Source organism: Camellia sinensis, chromosome 10 (genome assembly GCF_055761805.1).
Source record: "Camellia sinensis isolate YWXY chromosome 10, ASM5576180v1, whole genome shotgun sequence".
Taxonomy (NCBI): Eukaryota; Viridiplantae; Streptophyta; class Magnoliopsida; order Ericales; family Theaceae; genus Camellia; species Camellia sinensis.
In genome coordinates, this window is record NC_138970.1 from 74,238,469 (window position 1) to 74,257,833 (window position 19,365).

Consider the following 19,365-nt stretch of genomic DNA (forward strand, 5'->3'; position numbering starts at 1 on the left):
AGTTAGAAGGGACCAAAGTGATAATATCTCATAATCGAAGAGGTAAATTACAATTTGTCCTAATTTTCAACAGTAGCAAGTTGAAAATCATTTTCCAGTTGAAACATCATTCTCCGAAACAATCTTCATCATTCGAAGAACCCAAATCCAAACCTCTCAATGCTTCATAGTCTACTCTCCAATGGCATCACTGTTTCACTTCCCAAGCTTCTTTTCTCCCTCTTCCCATAAACTCTTTCCTCTTCATTCTCTCCACACAGATCACACTCTCCACCACATCCACCGTCACGATCACAGCAACCCCACAATTTTTGCTTCTTCAATCAAGAAACCCAGGTTCTTTTCTTTTCTATTACTCAAATTGGTAGTTGTATATGTATAATTGAATTTTTGCTTATTGTTTGTTGTTCTTACTGGAGTTAGAAATTTTGTGGTGACAATAGGGCCAGTAGGAAGGTGAGGAGCAATGCAGATCTCTGCAACGATATCCGGGAATTCTTATCTGTGGCCGGGTTTCCGGACGGCCATGTTCCCTCTATGAAGGAGCTTTCCCTACATGGAAGGTTTTGATTTTGTTTTTGTATTTTCTGGTTCTAATTTGGTCTTTTAATTATTTTTTTTTAGTTATCTTGTAATTTTGTGAATTGAAGTATACAAAAATTAAATTAAGTCAGACAAAGGAAAATAGACAATCACAAGTAGTTTACTAAACTGGACTAAAATACATGAGAGATTTAGATATTGTTTCCTAATCTCATCATGTTTCACATTTGTTTTGTCAATAAAGGAAATTAATTATATGGGTAGATTAATATTCTTTGAAAATCCTAAGATGACTTATCTCACTTCCTGTAGGGGTGTGTGTGGTTCAGTTAGGGCAGTTTGAGTGTAAAATTATAAATCATTTGGCGGATTGGCAAATAACCAAATCACGGTTTAGGCTGTTTGGGATTCTTTAGGATCACAGTAGGATCGTACGCAGGATCGCTGATTTTGTGATTTTTCACCTTATTTTTAATATGTATTATTCTAATTTGTATTTTTTACCTTATTTTTAATAGAAAGTAGGATCTTACGATCCTCTATCAGATCCTACGATTCGATCCACGAGACCCTCTCACGATGCCTAGGATCCCTATTTTGACAACCTTGACTATGAGTTTGGAAAAGGCGATATATATTTTTATCAACAACAAAATTAAGTTGTATTTAGGTTTTGATATTCAATTTACTACTTTTACTCAAATATTTTCTCAATAATATAAAACTTGAAGCTTCTTCTCATGTAAGTGAGCTTGTCAGTGGCATAAGATACTTGGTAGTTAATTCTAGGCTAAGAAGCACGGACAGTTCTGCGGAGGAAGCATGTAATGTTCGACATACTCTTTGGATGCTTCTAAAGCATATCCGACACTTCTTTTAACGTGTCTTAATTAAAAAAAGTTAAATTCATAATATTGGACACTTCACCGACACTTCAGATATATTTTTTGAACCATTTGAATACATCCTATATAATGAATCCCTTCATGATAACAATGTTCTATATTATTCATAGCTCAACTTATACACTTGAAATATATTTTGAAACATTTATTAGATGAATAGATCACGTATATTACAATGTTCTAAGTTTTTTTTTTTTTTTTTTTTTTTTGTTTGTTTGTTTTTCCTTACTTTATTTAGAATATAATTGTTACGTGAATAATATCTCGATGTGTAAGTTATGAAATATATTGTTTTTTAAAAAATATATATAGTTAGTGTTATGTTACATATTTTTCATTATCTTCAATAAATTATTTATATATATGGCATATAATAATTTGTAAAGACATAAAATTTTAATGTGTCTATGTTACTTAGATACCGGGCAAAGCAGATATTTGCGAATAAAGTAGGCAAAAACAAAGAAATGTTCCCATTTCTAGCAATGTCTTTTTGATGAGTAAATGAACCTTTTAAAAAAATTAATTTTCATAAAAATGTGTTTAATTACTTTTCTCAACAAATGCTAAAGAAAATTCAACTAGTCATGTATTGTATGTATTGCATCACGTATATATCATGTATCATTAATACGTAAGATACATTAAACGTCTTTTGTTAACTTTTTTTTTTTTTTTTGGAAAGTAAAAAGAAAAACTTATTTGGTATATTGTTTTCATTTTCAAAAAAATAAATAAATTTGATTTCAAAATTTTCAAAATTTTTGAAAACACAAAAATGTGTTTTCACTTGTTTTTAAACCAAGTTTTCACTTTCTCCTTTCACCCACCACCTTTGGCCGCCATTGCCACTGGCCACTGACAACCACCACCCACTGCGTGTGGGTAGCGAGCTCCAGCCAACCCCCAGCGACTCTTCGGTGGGTCGGTAGTCACCGTCGTAGTCTTTAGCCACCTTTTGGCATCCTTCCAACCACCTCGTGAACTCCGGTGACATCTAATCACTAACTCCGGCGGACACCTCCGGCCACGCGCCACTATTGATCACCACATCCATCCATCCTCTATCTCCATCCACCAACTCCAGCAACTCATCAAATATATTTCTCTATTTTTATTTTTATTTGTTTTCAAAATATTTTTGTACACCAAACAAGTTTTTTGTTTTTGTTTTTTACAAAACTAAATGAAAACCTATTTCTTGTTTTTTGTAAACTAGAAACTGAAAACGTTAACAAACGAGGCCTTAGTGACATGTATCGATTTCTCTAGTCTTGTGAATCATACGATATTGACAACATGGATTGTAATTTTTTAATTAAAGAAATATCTTTTAAGTTTGATTTGTGAATTTTTTCTTCCCAAAATTCTTTAGGCAAGACCTGGCAAACATTATTAGACGGAGGGGATATAAACTTATCAAGGAGCTTCTTGCAATCTCAACAAAGTCTGACGGAAAGGGGTCTGATCCAGAGGAAGTCTTGGTTGAAAAACAGGATATAAGTGGTAAATGTGAACATGAATCAACAGGTTAGTATTTGTTTCTCAGTTTTTGGCTATCAATTCTTATTTTGAAATGATTTAATTATAAGTTATTCATTGATGGCCTCATACATTATTAGCAGGTCCAGGTGAAAGGGTGGGGGATATGACTGAAGATGCTTCCTCATCGAGTGAAGTTTCTGTCAAGCAAAATGATTTAAATAGTGCAAATGGAGAAAATAATGATTATGCTTTTAGCTCTGATAGCAAAAGTTGCATGGCTATAGAATCTTCCACCAATTCATCCTTGCAGGAGAAGGTGGCAAAGTTTATCCAGAATGGAAAATTAGATGCAATGGAAGGTACCTTGACAAATTTCGGTTTTACGTTTGCTTATCAATAATTGTTTTTCTGAACTAACATTCTTAGACACACCTTTCATATCCTACAAACATGGGTTAGTGTTGCGTCATACCAGAAGATACAAAGGACCTCTTGCAAGCCAATATTTGTTGTTCTCTATATTGGCTGATCAAAGGGGTTTTGGCACATGTCCAAATTTGTAGGGTCAGAATCATTCTTTTATTTTTGTTATTATTACTATAGGGAAAGCACACACTATGCGTGTGCGGCACTGTAAGAGTACAGAGTTTTTTTTTTAATTTGTATTTTTTATGGAATCTAATTTCTTTCTCTCATCCTTTTAAATTTATAGTTGATTACAAAATGCTTGTAGTACCCTTTACAAAAGCATCAATTCAAATAAATTTACTAAAAAACAGGGGTTTTTTTTTTTTTTTTTTTTTTTTTTTTTCTTTGGAAAATTTAGAAATTGACAGATCTTCAACAGAGGGGTACACACCAAACTGGTGTTCTCTCGTTGTACTATATATAGATGTTGAATGATGTGGAATAATATAGCCATGCTACTGCAATTGTAATGTTGAAGTTCCAATGTGTACTTTGTGAATGTTTGAGGATTTAGAGTGACAATTCAATGATTGCAATGTTGTACTTGTTGATTGGTGGACCACTGGCTGCAGTTATACACAGCAAGTAAAAACGAAGTGGTGGTTGTGTGCTCTATGGTTTCCAAATATTAGCTTCTGAAAGAAAAAAAAAAAAAATGAAAAAAAAGTGGAACTTGGAATAGGTTCCAACATGTGATCCAAGTCATTGCCTTGTTAGTCAAAGATTCACCTTTAAATAGCTCCCGTGTCTTCCAAATTTTAGCAACTGCTCCAGTTTTTTGTTCCTCAGTCTCTCTCAACTGCTTCAATTTTTTATTACAAAAAATTGGGGTTTGTTTTCCTAAGTTTTTCATTGCACACACTCAGTTCCAAAATAAAATCTAAAAAAATGTTCACTATTCATTAGCAAATATTTTTATAATTCGCTTTGGATGATAATAATCTATGTTGATAGGTCTATAATCTAATCGAGCTTTGGGTTACGTTTAAGCTAAAGCTTGGTTTCCAAGCAATTGGGTTGGGATAACTGGCTTTGTTGGCAATTTAGTTTGAATAGGCTTTTTAAGCACATGAAGCCCAAAATTCTATAGTGTAATTTGTATAAATTGCAGTCCAAGTGATGACAAACATAATGTTTATCTGCAAATTATAGGTTAAACTGCAGGTGAATCCATTTGGCATAGTGTTTTTAAGTTAGAATCCCACTTTGTTTGGTTCAATGGCATTGAAATGAAAAGCAGTTATTGGATTTTGATATTAGAAGGATTTTAAACAATCATGAGGTTTTGTGCCACCCAGCTGTAGTATCAACATCTGAATTTGGTATTCCTCTAGGACCTCTACCAGTTCCTCAAACCAGCTTTTCCAAAGTTAACTTTCATAAGGTCCACAACAAACCATCTGCTTGGGAACCATGAGGAATATCTGATGGAAATCATCTGCTTGGGAAATTCGAAAAGGGAAAAAAGGAAGAGAAGGCCAGCAAGCAAATTAGAGCAGATTACCTGCCTTTTGTTTCATCTACCAACAAAATAAAAACAGAAAAAAGTGAAGACTAAAGCAGAATGCTAATGCATGGAGGATAATGTCTTGCAAATATGAACACAAAGATTTGTCCACATGACCTGCACATTTCTTACAAACAGAGTAGAACAACTGGCAGAGATTACAAGGGAATCACATTTAGTCTGTACCCCATCACTATCGGATTTAACATCGCCACTATTCTTCTAGTCTAATATATATGCATCCTAACTATTGTGTAAATTGTATTTAGTTATGTCTTGGTACTTTCAAAATGTTAAAGTTGAGTAGGTGCAGCTGCTTTTGCTCAGATGATGGCTTTGGCATTTTAAATGAGATTGCCGCTAACAATGGCAAGAAGTTCGTTGAGTCAGAGGATGTAACAAAAGAATTGAGTTCTTTTGGTCAAGATGTATCACCATTGAAGCAAGTTGTACTTCATACATCAGGGAAAAACACCTCAAGGTTAGCAATAGTACTTTCCACATTTGCACAAATTTCCAAATCTGCAGTTTTTATTTCTTTCCTTGGTCATGTAACTTAGTTCCATGTCTTGATAATTGATGGTGAATGTCCTGGTGGCATTTTACTTGCTGTTAAGTGAGGATCAACTTTTAATGTAAGCTGATCGAGATAAATTTCCAATTTCTTACAAATTAACTTTTTGTATAACAATTTTTTTTTTTTCTTGTTTCCTTACAAGGACATGTCAACATTATGACTGGAATGGAAGCCTGATGTCAATAAAATAAATTCTTCTTGAACTAGAAAATGCTTTGCTTGATAACCAAGAAGATGGCGTGAAAGAAGAATTTTTTTTTTATATTCCCAGTTTTTCTCCTCTTCCCCACTTTCTGTATCTTCTTGACTACCTTAATACATTCCTCCATCCTCTCCCCCCCCCCTCCCCCCCCCAAAAAAAAATGCCCTTTATTTTTCGTTCAAATTTCGATTTGTTTCTCTCCTCGTTTAAATTTCCCCCCCCCCCCCCCCCCCCCATTTTATTTAAGTATATTTCTTTGTTTTTGGAATTATCTGTAGGAATGATTATTTTTCAAGTGAACGACTATTCAGTGGTGATCATGAGGATCTGGATGTTGAGGTCACCATGACATACTGTATTTAATTATCAAGATTTTCATTAATTGCTTGTCCTAACCTTTAAGTATCTTGCCTTTTGTAAGACAGACCATAAAAATGGAAAACCAAACTGAAGTTGATCATCTCAAGTTCATGCTGGTACTAATTTTTGTAGCCTACTTACCTTAAATGGCTTCCTATGTCCAGAAATCTATAATTGATTTATTATTTGAATAATTAAATGCTTGATATTGTTATTTGATCTGCTTACTGCTTAGCATCAGAAGGAGCTGGAATTGTCTCGTTTGAAGGAACAGGTTGAGAAGGAAAAGGTAATCGTGACATTATATCATTGTATGTAATATCGCTCAGTGTAATTTCAATCTAAATTCACTTTGCTTTCTGTTTCTGGCATGGTACAAAACAGAATACATGCAAAGGTTTGGAAACTTGAAAATTTATTTCATTATAAAATTGTTTTTAGTACTTCCCCCTCTTGTTCCAGCAGTGTATAACATATCAATCAATAATACATCAATTCTTACATGGTATCAGAGCTATAGGTTAAGCTCTTGGTGCTCTTCGCCTTCTGGCGGGCGGCAACTTTGCCTTAACCGCCCGCCAGACCTCAACCAATTGAAACCTCCAACACATACCTCCTCTCCAATCACCGCCAATAACCACCAATATTGCTATTGCCGCAGCCTTCACGTGATGGACAGAAGGATTTACAGGTTAAATCTTCTGCACCTGTTCAGGCCTTCACTCCCTCAGTTGCACCAGCAAACTTTGCTTAGGCCACCACCTGGGCTATCAATGCCTCCTTCCATGCAGCAGCCGATGCAGTATTCTGGATTCAATGCCCCATTTCCAACTGGAGCATCTAACTTGCCTGGTTCAAACTTACCAGAATATCCTTCTCCTCTGCTTCCTGTTACTACCAATTCCCTCAACTTGGCACCTACATCTTTTCCGGCATCAACTTTGCCATCAATGCTTCCTCCTGCACCTTCTATCACACTAGCTCCTGAAGCATTACCTAGTTCAATCACAAACAAGGCTCCTAGTGCTGCCCTCCCTACAGCAACTCTAAATGCTAACTTGCCTTCTCTTTCTCCTTTGGTTACATCAAATCCAGATACAAATGCTGTTATACCACCAATCTCCAACAAGACTAATGCAATCTCTGGTCCAACTTTGCCATATCAAACCATATCTCAACCCATATCCTCTATTGTTGGGAGTCTTGGGACATCCAGTTCAAGTCAGACTGAAACACCAACACCTTTACTTGTAACCCCAGGTCAGTTGTTGCAGTCTGTACCGGCTGCAGTTTCTTCATCTCAGTCTTCACAAACAGCTCATAAGGATGTGGAGGTTGTTCAAGTATCATCATCAGAACCGTCAGTTCCAGTTCCAGTTCCAACAGAAACTCAACACACAACCCAGGGAGGTGTTTGAGGGGTTGTTTGGTGTTATTCGCAGTCCCCCGTTTGATTTCAAAATCCATTATTTTTATTTATTTTCTCCAAACCACTTTCCTTATTTCCCCATCTTTCATTTTGATTTCAAATATATTTTTATTATTTCTTTCTTTAGTTTTCTTTCACATTATTTTTAATCTTTTTCAAATTCCATTCATACCATATAGCTTTGCACACCAAACCATAATTTATTCATCTCAGGGATCAACCCCGATCACAATTTTACACACACACACACACACACACACAAAAAAAAAAAAAAAAAAAAAAAAAAAAAAAACAACAACAACACCAAAAGATTTGTTTTTCTTTTCTGCAGACGGCCACCCACCGACCTCACTTCTCTACTCTGCCGCCGGTCTTTTCTTCTTGCCTCCGTCCTGGGCGACCCTTGACGGTGTTGCCTCCGTGCTTCCTAGACCACCAAGCAAGTTGCCTCCTCCCTGCTCCTCCACTACAGCGTATGGTGGACCTCCAAATCGGAACATCACGGTGGCCTTCCGCTTCAGCTCCTTGTTTTCCGTCTTTAGCACGCTTATCTCTGCTCGCGCATCCTTATACATGCGTTGGAGCAGAGCCAGCTGGGAATTTAAATGCTGCACCTCATTTGTCCTACTCTGTAGCCGGTTCGACAAATTTGTGACCGCCGTCATGCTTTCCACACATGCCTTCAGAGTATACTGATTAGCCTCAATATCAGTTTGCACCGCCATTTTTTGCTCCACCGACCGCATCGGAAAGTTCAATGGAGCAAAACCAGAGGTGTTTGGTTGAGGTTCACTGGCCACCGCACCAGTTATTTCTCTTGTGGGCTCGTTCAGTTCTGGAAAGAGCGTGAGCAGGTTCTGGGTAGCTGGACGGGAAGAAGAGGCCATGTTTTTGGGTTGCTAAGTGTTTCAGAGAAAGGTTGGTTACCGGGTGTTTCAAGATTTGCAGAGACAAGCTCTCCGAGCGTTCAGAGGTTTCAGACTAGTATGCACAGCCTTCGCCTCAACCTTGTTTTAAATAGCCAGGGCCAGCCACGCGCATCGCGCGCCTCTTGCCGCCCGACACACTGGCACGCCTTTTCAGGGCACATCTTTTGATAAAATGGACACGCCTTTTGATGGCACACCTTTTGATGAATTGGGCACGCCTTTTGATGGCACGCCTTTTTGACAACTTTGGGCACACCTTTTGAGGGTGCGACTTTTTAAGGGGTCCGACAAGACTCTGTAAACTGTCCCGACATTGATTCCGGTTAGCTCCTTTATGGGTCCGACAAGACTCTATAAACTGTCCCGACATAGATTCCGGTTAGTTTCTACAAGGGTCCGACAAGACTCTGTAAACTGTCCCGACATTGATTCCGGTTAGCTCCTTTATGGGTCCGACAAGACTCTGTAAACTGTCCCGACATAGATTCCGGTTAGTTTCTACAAGGGTCCGACAAGACTCTGTAAACTGTCCCGACATTGATTCCGGTTAGTTTCTACAAGGGTCCGACAAGACTTTGTAAACTGTCCCGACATTGATTCCGGTTAGTTTCTACAAGGGTCCAGCAAGACTCCGTAAACTGTCACAACAACTGTCACAACATTGTCTGCTACAACGGTCCGACATGACCCCATAAACTGTCTTCTACAACGGTCCGACATGACCCCATAAACTGTCTTCTACAACGTTATGACACCACCATCCAGTGTCTTCACCAATGGTCTGACACGACCATACAGTGTCTCCTATCCTTTTTTATTTTTATGTATTTTCTTGTTTTGTTACTCTCTCCAAACTCAAGTTGGTTAGTTTCTCTCCTCCTTGAGTTTGCGGGGGGCTGTTAGAATTTCCCATCTTTACCTTCACCTACTCCACTACACACTCCACTTCACCTATCTCCACTTCACCACACACTCCACTTCACCTAACCCACTATCACCTCCACTACACCTACTACCACATTTTCTTCTATATATAGATTGTATAGGAATTGTAATTAATCAATCTTGTAATACATCAACATATCAATCAATAATACATCAATTCTTACAGTATATATATATATATATTTTTCTGCATGCATTTGAAGATATAAAAGACTATTAAAATGCTGTTAGAGAAACAATTGACTACTATTTATTGTGCATTTGGTTTTGGATATATGGATTTAAACTGAATGAATTTGAATTTAGTTTTGTGGAGAGCATATCTTATATTTATAGATTGTAAACTTATTACTTTTGATTGCAGTAAAATATATGGATGGAACTGAGAACTTTATTATGAGTGGATTTGAAATAACAAGGTGAAACTAGTTATTTCAAATATATTGCAAGAACAATTCTAGTTGCATTAAATATCCTGACAGACTGTTCCTCCCATAGTTTTACTCTCCCCTAGATCTCTAACCAAAACTGCAATAACTAATTATCCCATAAGTTTGTAAATTTCAAGGTCAAAGCCCTTCATTTTAATTTTGGGCAACGTAGATTTCTTTCTTTCTTTCCTTAGATTAGAGGAGGTACCGAGAAGAAACTCCTAAATGAGCTCAATCCTCCATGGAGACTAAAAAAATAAAATACAGAATGTGTATACACCATAGAGATTTATTGGGTGTTTGTTGTAGCTTAAATGACCTGCTTATAGCTGATTTTCTGATTATCAGTTTTTAGCTTACAATAAGTTGCACCAAACAAGGCCTTAATTTAGTTCAAAAGTTTAATTTTAATATTGATGCTTATTTATTTTATTTATAGTTTAATTAGGAATATTAGCAATATTTAGTTTCTTATTTTATTAGGAATTAAATTTTCAACAATAATAGGATTTGGTTTCCTATTTTGATTAGAGTTTTTAGCTTATAAATGCCAAGGTTTGAATTGTATTATTTTGGATTATTAATATTGAGTAAAAGATTGTGGCTGTTTGTGTTAGGGTTGTGGCCTTAGTCTGTCTTCTCTTTCCCTACAACGTACTAAATCACAGGGTCTTAAAAAGAATACATGGACAACCTTCAACTAATCCCTCCGCTACCTTTACCCTCATTTTTTCTACATAGAAAAGTAAAATTTCATTAAAAGAGGGCATTAAGGGAATGCCACCCATATACAAAGGAGAATAACGCACAAAAAACTCGACAAAAAACCATATACACTTCCATGAGTGTCCAAAAGCCATATGAAGTCCAAAAATTGATCGAAAGAGAGGTTAATAATAATCAAGCTCCTTGACTCCCTTCCATTTCTCACTATGCTTCTCCCACTCCTAGCAGAACTATGATCCAATTTTGGCCTCGCCTCAATTACAATCATCAGTTCTGAAGCATCATTCTCAAATCCCTCACCTGAAATCCTGATAAATTTGTCGAGTCCCTTAATTCTCTTCATAACCCACTCGGACACATCTATTGCGTCTCTCAAATTTTGAGGCAAACTGAATCCTAAAGTATTACCCACCTGCTGGTCGATACTAATCCCCTTTAGAACCACCCACTTCTTTCCTACTGTTTTTCCCCCAACTGACATGGAGATCATGCAAACACAAATAACTTGATCATATAGAAAAGTTTGGTTCTATGATTTTCACATTTTTTTCTCTTTTAATAATCTTTTTGGCAACTAATTTGACTTTATATATCCCTATTTTATTATTTGTGATCCAGTGTTATACTTCTACTTCCAGCTTTTAACTGTATTTAATGTACACTGAGAAGTTCACAATTTGTAAGAGTGCATTTTCATGTCCAATAATTTGTTGGAAAGATTATTTCATGTTAATATCATTTTGTTCCTCCCTTCAGCCATTTATTTTTTTCTGTGTTAACATCCCTCCCTCTCTCCTTCAGCACGCTTTGTCTATTTTGCAAACTAAGGCAGAAACAGAGATCAGCAAAGCGCAGGAACTTATCATGGAGAAAGATGCAGAATTACATGCTGCAGAAGAAAGCCTTTCTGGATTGGAGGAGGTACCACCTGTACTCTTCTACTTGTAACTTTTCATGTTTTTGTTAACTGATGCAGTTCAAGCATCCAGCCAATGGTAGGTTGTTGACTGGATAGCCCAGGTTGTCAACTTCTATATTTTACCAATAGACAAGTAGATCTAAAGGGCTATTACTTATTGTTACTTCTGCTAACCGGGTGTCACGACCCGAACCCGCCCCCGTGGGTTAAGGACGTAACCGGCCAGTAATCATGAGATTACCTACGGCCTCAAACTGTTCTAAACGTATTTTAACAGAGTTAATGGGGGCCAAACGGAAGCAAAATTAAAAACTTTGTCCATAGAGCCGTGCTTATATGCACATCAAACAAACCATACTCAAATACGTTAATAACTCACATCAAAAGTACAGCTTCACAAAATTCATTACAGACAGGATCGTCCAAAACGAGTCAACCTATAACAGACTATGTACAGACATGCACTGGGTCCTTGCCAACAAGACAAAACATAGGTACATAGTAAAAGGGCAAGGATGGTCTCATGCGCGAGGCACAAGGCTGACTCTCCCAAAACTCCTGTTGTTCCTAGCAGACTTCACTGGGGCTGGGTTTGGACTTCCCTTGGCTCACCTACAAATACATGAATGAGCGTGAGCGATAGCCCAGTGAATAATATCAAATATAACAGTTACATAACAATATGTAGAACAACATGCTCCAAACGGCCTTGGGCCCAATTCATACTTCTGTTTAACAGCAAAATATATATATAACTATACGAAATGCAAGTCAAGTAACTGTAGTTCCAAACATTCTGGCCTTTGGCCCATCCGGGTTTCCATTCATGGCAAAACGGCCTTCGGCCCATTCATTCATGTCAAACGGCCTTTGGCCCATTCATTCATGTCAAACGGCCTTTGGCCCATTCGTTCATGTCAAACGGCCTTTGGCCCATTCGTTCATGTCAAACGGCCTTTGGCCCATTCGTTCATGTCAAACGGCCTTTGGCCCATTCATTCATGTCAAACTTTTGTCCACAATCCCAATTAACAACTCATAATATTTATAGGGGAATAACAATTGGACATTGACAAGTTTTCAGATATTGATATTACTCACAGTGATCGGCTTGTGGATGCGCCCTGGAGCTTGACCCTACACATTTCATGAATACAAAAGGGTCACTAACAGTTCAATCCGTTCTTTAATTCACATATTCCTCTTTAGGCTTTGTTCTTATCTCATTAACTCATTTACAATGCTCAACACATGCCTAGGAGTGCTTACAAGTGAAAGAGAACGGAAAACGAATCACAGAATGCATGAACAAAATTCCAGGAAACAGGGTCCCCGCTCGAGCGTAAGATTCTCCGCTCGAGCGGACCCTTAAGGCCTGCAAGGTACTGGTTGCACAAAAGATGCGCTCGAGCTGAAGGTCCGTCTACAAAAATCCACGCTCGAGCGTGAAATGTCCCGCTCGAGCGGGCATCCAACTCTGCAAAAATGCTGGGAGCACGATTTTCCCGCTCGAGCGGCCATTACCCCGCTCGAGCGGACCTCAAAAATCTGGGTTTCCCAGATCGTGTTCTTGAGCTCCAAATCAGTTTTCCATCTACATTTCTTGCATGCAATGGTTCAAATTACACATTTACACATGCTAACATGCTACTAATGCAGATTACAACATTAGGAAGCTCAATTACATGAATTATCTACATGCATGTCCCAAATTGTCTCAAACCCATCATCAACATGCTCAAATTCAACATTCAAGACTTATACTCCCATGATTTGTACATGCATGTGGGAGATGCTCATCATTCTCAACTTAGATGGTACAAATGGTGACTACAATATGAGCTTTACCCAAAACTCCACATGAATCATGTGTTTCAAGCTCAAACATGCAAATTCAAAGTAATTTCTTACATGCATGAGTTCTAAGACTTCAATCTCAACAAAAATCAACTCATTACATGTTCTTGATCACAAACAACCCTTGAACTTACAAATTACAAGTAAGAGTTCATGAAATCACTTACCTAAGAGCTTCAACACTCAAGCCCTAGCCAAATCTTGAGCTAGATCTTCAAATTCCCAAGTCTTGAGCCCAAATTACACAAATCTCTCCCTTTTTCTCTCCATGGCCGGCCTCTCTCTCACTCTCAATTGTCTAACTCAGATTTTGAGTTTTAAGAGAGCTAAAGGAGAGTGCAATACAAATATACAACAAGCCCCACTAACAAATATTTTAATATAAAATAATGGGGTACTTAATTTCTCAATTTAATCAGTTTAAATTGACCAGAATCAAATTTCAATTAAATTTCACCGTAGGCCCTAAAAATTATGCCAACCACAATGGCGTAATCAATTTCGGGTTCCGTGGCCGATAAGGCCCTCAATTAAATTTCCAAAACAGACTACTCAAACAGATATTCCTACGATGAACAGATAAAATTTCAAACCACATATTTTCACATAGTGGAACACAAAATCATATCAAAATACATAATCACATCATGTTAAGGACCAATTAACATACTACGGAACAGGGGTGTCACACCGGGGGAGGGCACTTTCATACTGTTAGAAGACATTAGAAGTCCTTAACAACTTGAGATGTTTACTTTGAAGGGGTTAGAACCATGATGTGCAATAGGTTGGTTGTAGAGTTCTTAAAACAATACCAGAATAAGCTTCTTTTTGGCTAAATAAAATCCAAGATGCCTAATTTTGAACATTTTCTGTTTCCCCACTGGTTCTGCACCAGTTAGTCTTTATAAGGCAAAACTGGTTGGAACTCAAGTAAAATAATTATCAGATTTGGATTTAAAAGTTTTGTAAGTTACAAACTTAGAGCTGCTCTAATTGATGAGAGCCGCTCTAGTTGAAGATTTTTCAAGCTGATTTGAGTGAGAGCTCATTGATTCAACTGTTGGTAGGATAGAGGTATTAAAACAAATTATGACCAAACCAAAACGATTTTGGCCTTTGCGCTACTTCCCGGGGGTAGACGGGGAGGCCATTACATTAGAATAAGTTATTCCATCTCTCTCTCTCTCTCTATATATATATATATATATTGTTGAGCTTTTCATCACCTGTGTGCTAAATGCTGTGGCTAGTGTTCTGTCTAGACTTTTTGCTTTGGATTGATAGCTTCAATTGAGTGAAACAAATTCTTCTGAATTTATTAGGTTGAGGTTCAGTACCGGGGGGATGGTGAAGCTGTAGAGTTGGCAGGAAGCTTTAATGGTTGGCATCATCGGATTACAATGGACCCACAGCCATCATCAAGTATCTTAGACGCTATTGGATCAAGGTTCTTTTCTTTCAGTAAACCTATCCCTCTGTTTTCCTTGATGTCCAATAATTGTGGTCTATAGTTCTTATTTTCTCATTGGAAAAAGATTTTGATTTATATTTTGTATTAGGTATGTCATTATTATTAATGTATACTTATGTCCTTCCATTTATTTGGAGACTTTTTCATGTCCCCTCTGATCCTGGATAATTAGCCAGCCAGATGTCATACTAAAACTATATGGTTCCAAACTTTTGCCTCAAGTAATCGGTCTGGCTTCTTGAATGATGATAATGATGACTGGACACTCTATATGACACTTGTGCATGTATGCTCAGAGCCAAGAGGACATCGTACTTGTCCACTTTCATTCTTATTCTGCACTTTCCCATTTCATGCATTCATTTTATAAATCAAAACTGCTCATTTATTTGTTTACCTGTTTGTTCCAGAAGAGTTGACTTTGATGACATGTTTTTTCCAGGAAATCTAGACTTTGGACAACAGTGTTGTGGCTTTATCCGGGGACATATGAGGTGTGGAAATCTGCCACCAACTACTTTATGCTACAGCAATGTTTAGGCTTGTAACCAATAAACATAAGGTAGTTTAACAAAGTGCAAACCCACAATCAATGTTCTGGAAAATCAACTTGTAGTGATCTCTGAAATTCAGCACCAGTGTACCAGCCAGGATATCATAAACCAACTTACTAGGCTTTTTCCTTGGATAGTTGTCAATGTGGAAGGTGATGTCGTGGCTATAATTGGTCATGACGTGGGTTTTGTGGCTTTAATATACATAGTTGATCTCGTTTTCTATTAACTTAATCATTTGAAGCAACTAGTTGTCTAACATGGCATTAGGGCTTGGTTCTAAGAGGTCTTATCTTCATTTGGTGTGTTTCCTATTTTGTTTGTTTGTGTGTGTTGGATAGCTTGATATGCATTGTTGGATTCATTTTCTAATAGCTTAATCTTTTGGGGCTAGTGTTGATCTAACATGGTATCAGAGCTTTGGCTGGGGGATTCTTGAGTTAAAGTCTTCCGTTTGCATTTGTTCTCTGTTTGCATTATATTTCTTTTTATGTATGTGTCTTTGTACCTCCACATGTAAAACGAGATTGCATGTCAAGAGTTTGATATGCATTATTGGGCCCAAAGAAACACCAACACTTCCAAGAAGGGGTCGTGTTGTGTCGAACAGTGTCAGACACCCAACCAACATAACACAACACTTGTCGGACACTTTCCACCACCTGCCATACACAACATCCAAACATGTCCTATTTTTAAAAATTTTAGATTCGGACACACTTTAAGCACTTGAGGAACACACGTATATCACTTAGACACACACGAAACACATTACTAGTTTGAATGATATAACTTAGAATCCAATGATAAAAGAAAAATAACGTAAATTTGCACTTATTCTCCGCCTTTATTTGAATTAATTTCTAGTCCATTACCTACTGGGTGAGGACTGAGGAATATAATTTCAGTCTTTGTTTACAAATATATAATAGAAGTGGTAAGCAAATGAGAAGTAGAAATGAAGTCCTGGAAAAGGGTAATGATTTCGCTACACATATTACAATGCAGTCTGTCATCATAAAACTATTTGAACATTTCAGTTTAGCCATCATTTATAATTTTCTGATCTATGGATCAATCGTATTTTGTTTCAGATAAAATTTATTGTTGATGGCCAGTGGAGGATTGATTCTCAGAGAGAATCAGTTACTAGTGGTTCTATGCAAAACAACATTCTTCGTGTTAATGGATGATATGGCTTTGACCAGTGACATTTTTTTTTCATGTACATACCACCAAGGTAATTGTTAATTTACTTCGATTAACTTGCAATGTAGTGAAAATCCTTATTCAAGTATTTGTATTTCATATTTCATGGCCGTTTGGTCTGTCAAATTACTTTGGATTAACGAATATCAAATAACAATTCAATCTAGTCATTACAAAGCTGCAAAATGTGACGGTTTATTTTTTTATTTTTGCAGTGTTGATGACTATGGCATTGACAAATCCACCGTGCGGCCTGTTTATTGTGGATTCTGCATGTTTTGGAGGTGAGAGCATTCAATTTCAGATATTCACTTGCTTATAATAGCCAGTATTCAATTCACATTTTCATTTTGAAAATCTTTCTTGTACCTTGATTCTATGTAAAATCTTGACATACGGTGACTACTTAACTGAACATCCTATTTATCACCTTCTTGTCATTTGGTCAGGAAAACAACAATAATTTATTGGTTTACCATTTCATTGCTCTGCAATGGAATACATCAAAACGCGGAGTGTGCGTTGGTGAAGGAGATATGAAACATGCAGGATAATGCAGCTTCTGGCTTCACATTACCACTATGACATTGAAAACAAGGGCTCTAACCCTATCCTGAGCGGTTGTGTAAAGAATTGACGGTAGTTCTGCTGCTGCTGCTTTTTCTTTTTTCTTTTTTTCAGAGTGATTTGGGCAAGAAATCCGTTGATTGCTGCAGATATAACTTGGTTCGTTCTGCTAGAAAATTAGTGCTGACAGTCGCATCGCACCAGCATCCTGGTGCCGGTAATGTATCTATTTTAACATAAATTTTACTGGAAAATTAGGTTCACACTAGTACGCTGCTGGGTATTGTATGTAATAAGTTAAATTTTGTATTTTTAGATGGCATTTCTCGCATATATGACATGAGAGATATTTAAAAGCTATGTCAATTTTTTTGGAAATGGATGAATGATGCAAGTTCTTCATTTTGTGGAATTTTTGACCATGTTGATTTCTTAAAAAGAATTTCTCAAATTAAGATTCAGTCGCAAATTGATTTTGTATTTATGAATGATTTTTTCATGTGATATGCTATGGTAAAAAAATTCTAACATCCTTTTATCATGTCAGCGCAATAAAAAAGGGGTGTTTGGTTAAAACCTCCTCATAATAAAATTTTAATGCATTAAGAATAAGTTTTAAATTTTTTTTTTGAAAAGTCCAATAAATACCACTATTATTAAAATATTCTTTGGAACTAATTTAGTATTTTAAATTATAAAATGATATAACTTTTGATTTAGATATCGGTTTTTTAATAAAATTAATATTTTTAGAATTTTCTTATAAAGATTATCAAACATCATTCATATTGACTATGAAATTCTTTAAATAAAAAAAAAATTACTATCAAAATTGACTTAACAATAACATGTTATTCTGTTTAATAGTAATATGACAGTAACATATTATTGTCTTCATTAATAGGGTATCAATAACCAAAAAGAAAAATAGAGTATGAATTAAAAGAAACTCTACAAGTTTACGAGTTCATAAACAAATCAACAACAATTCAATAATAATTCAACATATTTGAAGGAACCTTTATAAACAATAATCAACAAACTCAACAAATTAATTAACAAATTCCGTCCAATCCCATCAAAATAGACTTGAAAGCATACCAATCACAAAATAGACTTAAAAATTGAAAAACTAGAAGCAACAAAATAAAATTTATTGATTGCTTTGAAACTAACACACAAACCACAAAAGTGATGCTTTGAGCAATCAATCATCTTTGTTCATGTCTAGGGTTTTCGACACAATGAATGGTAAGAATAATGATCTCGTCTGTAGGCACAATTCATGGTGATCCACAATGGCATCATGAATGTGACTTGATTATATCGCAACCACGCTGTAGAAATTAAATAAAAACAATCGCTACTGAATTCAACCAAAATGGATAAATTTGTCAATAAAAATGCACCTGCACAGTATTCTTATCCTTCTTGCAAGAAAAACCTATCTTAATGGACTTTACACAATAAAAATTGTTAGTGTCCTTTGCACCAAAAAAGGCTCAATGTAGGGGTTTTGGCCAAATTCTTCAAAAAAAATTTTAAAATTATTTTAAGAGCCCTTAACATTATTCTAGAAGAAAATTATTATTTTTAACTTGACAGTGATTATCTGTTTGATGTAATTTTTGCTTATAACTTATGAGGCAGAAATAATTTTTACAAATTGATCATGTAAAAACTGGGATAAAGGTCTTTTTGACTTTTATTTTCTGATTATTAACTTTTAAAGCTTTGTTTGGAACATAAATTTAGATTAAAAAAATTTAAAACATTATATAAATTTATGATCAAAACACAGTCTAATTGTTCCAAACATGTAGAAAGGTTGGTCAACAATACCCTCTCTGCAACTGTTTAAGGAACTCTTCTTTACTTCCACATATCTCTCTCTTTCTGTTTTCCCCCAAGAAACACAGTGTAAGCACTTTCACACAATCTTTCCTTTGCTTTGTTTAATATACTTGGTGTGTGTGGCATTCAAAAATGGCTATGGTGTTGAATGTTTCTTCTGCTTTTCATTTGAACATCTCATCCTCTCTTCTACCCTCCTCCTCTTCTTCATTTCCCAGTTCTTCTGCATTCACTTCCTCCAAAATTCCCTCCTCTGATTCCTTTCCTATTGCATCATTATTGCCTTCACCCAGAAAGAGAAGAGCTCTTCTCTTTCCTTCTGTTTCCCTCAATAATCAACCAGCTGAAGCTATTGATTCAGCTCATGAAGAGGAGGAAGTTGAAGTAGAGCCCAGTGAGACTCTATTGTATGCCTTCACTCCTT

General features: G+C 36.4%; 1 protein-coding gene across 6 annotated transcripts; it reads left to right on the plus strand.

Annotated features, from left to right (window-relative positions):
- The first annotated feature begins 86 nt into the window (after positions 1-86).
- LOC114288962 (5'-AMP-activated protein kinase-like protein) lies at positions 87-17,465 on the plus strand. Of its 6 annotated transcripts, none has more exons than XM_082891661.1 (14): positions 87-336; positions 444-563; positions 2,824-2,978; positions 3,071-3,292; positions 5,236-5,389; positions 5,966-6,026; positions 6,113-6,163; positions 6,283-6,336; positions 11,309-11,428; positions 14,609-14,733; positions 15,200-15,319; positions 16,406-16,551; positions 16,736-16,804; positions 16,970-17,465. In XM_082891661.1, the coding sequence occupies exons 1-11, from the start codon at positions 182-184 to the stop codon at positions 15,303-15,305; spliced, it is 1,323 nt and encodes a 440-aa protein (XP_082747787.1). In that variant the 5' UTR covers positions 87-181; the 3' UTR covers positions 15,306-15,319; positions 16,406-16,551; positions 16,736-16,804; positions 16,970-17,465. The 6 variants fall into 6 exon arrangements, with proteins under 6 accessions (XP_082747787.1, XP_082747788.1, XP_082747784.1 ...); XM_082891662.1 differs by having other exon boundaries at positions 88-336; positions 3,074-3,292; XM_082891658.1 differs by having other exon boundaries at positions 89-336; positions 15,200-15,251.
- Positions 17,466-19,365: the final 1,900 nt, after the last annotated feature.

Bases quoted from the DNA above. Each gene is read 5' to 3' on its own strand.
- LOC114288962 (XM_082891658.1), top strand. From the start codon at position 182: ATGGCATCACTGTTTCACTTCCCAAGCTTCTTTTCTCCCTCTTCCCAT. The intron at 11,429-14,608 runs GTACCACCTGTA...TGAATTTATTAG, and splicing joins GCCTTTCTGGATTGGAGGAG to GTTGAGGTTCAGTACCGGGG. The intron at 14,734-15,199 runs GTTCTTTTCTTT...TGTTTTTTCCAG, and splicing joins TTAGACGCTATTGGATCAAG to GAAATCTAGACTTTGGACAA.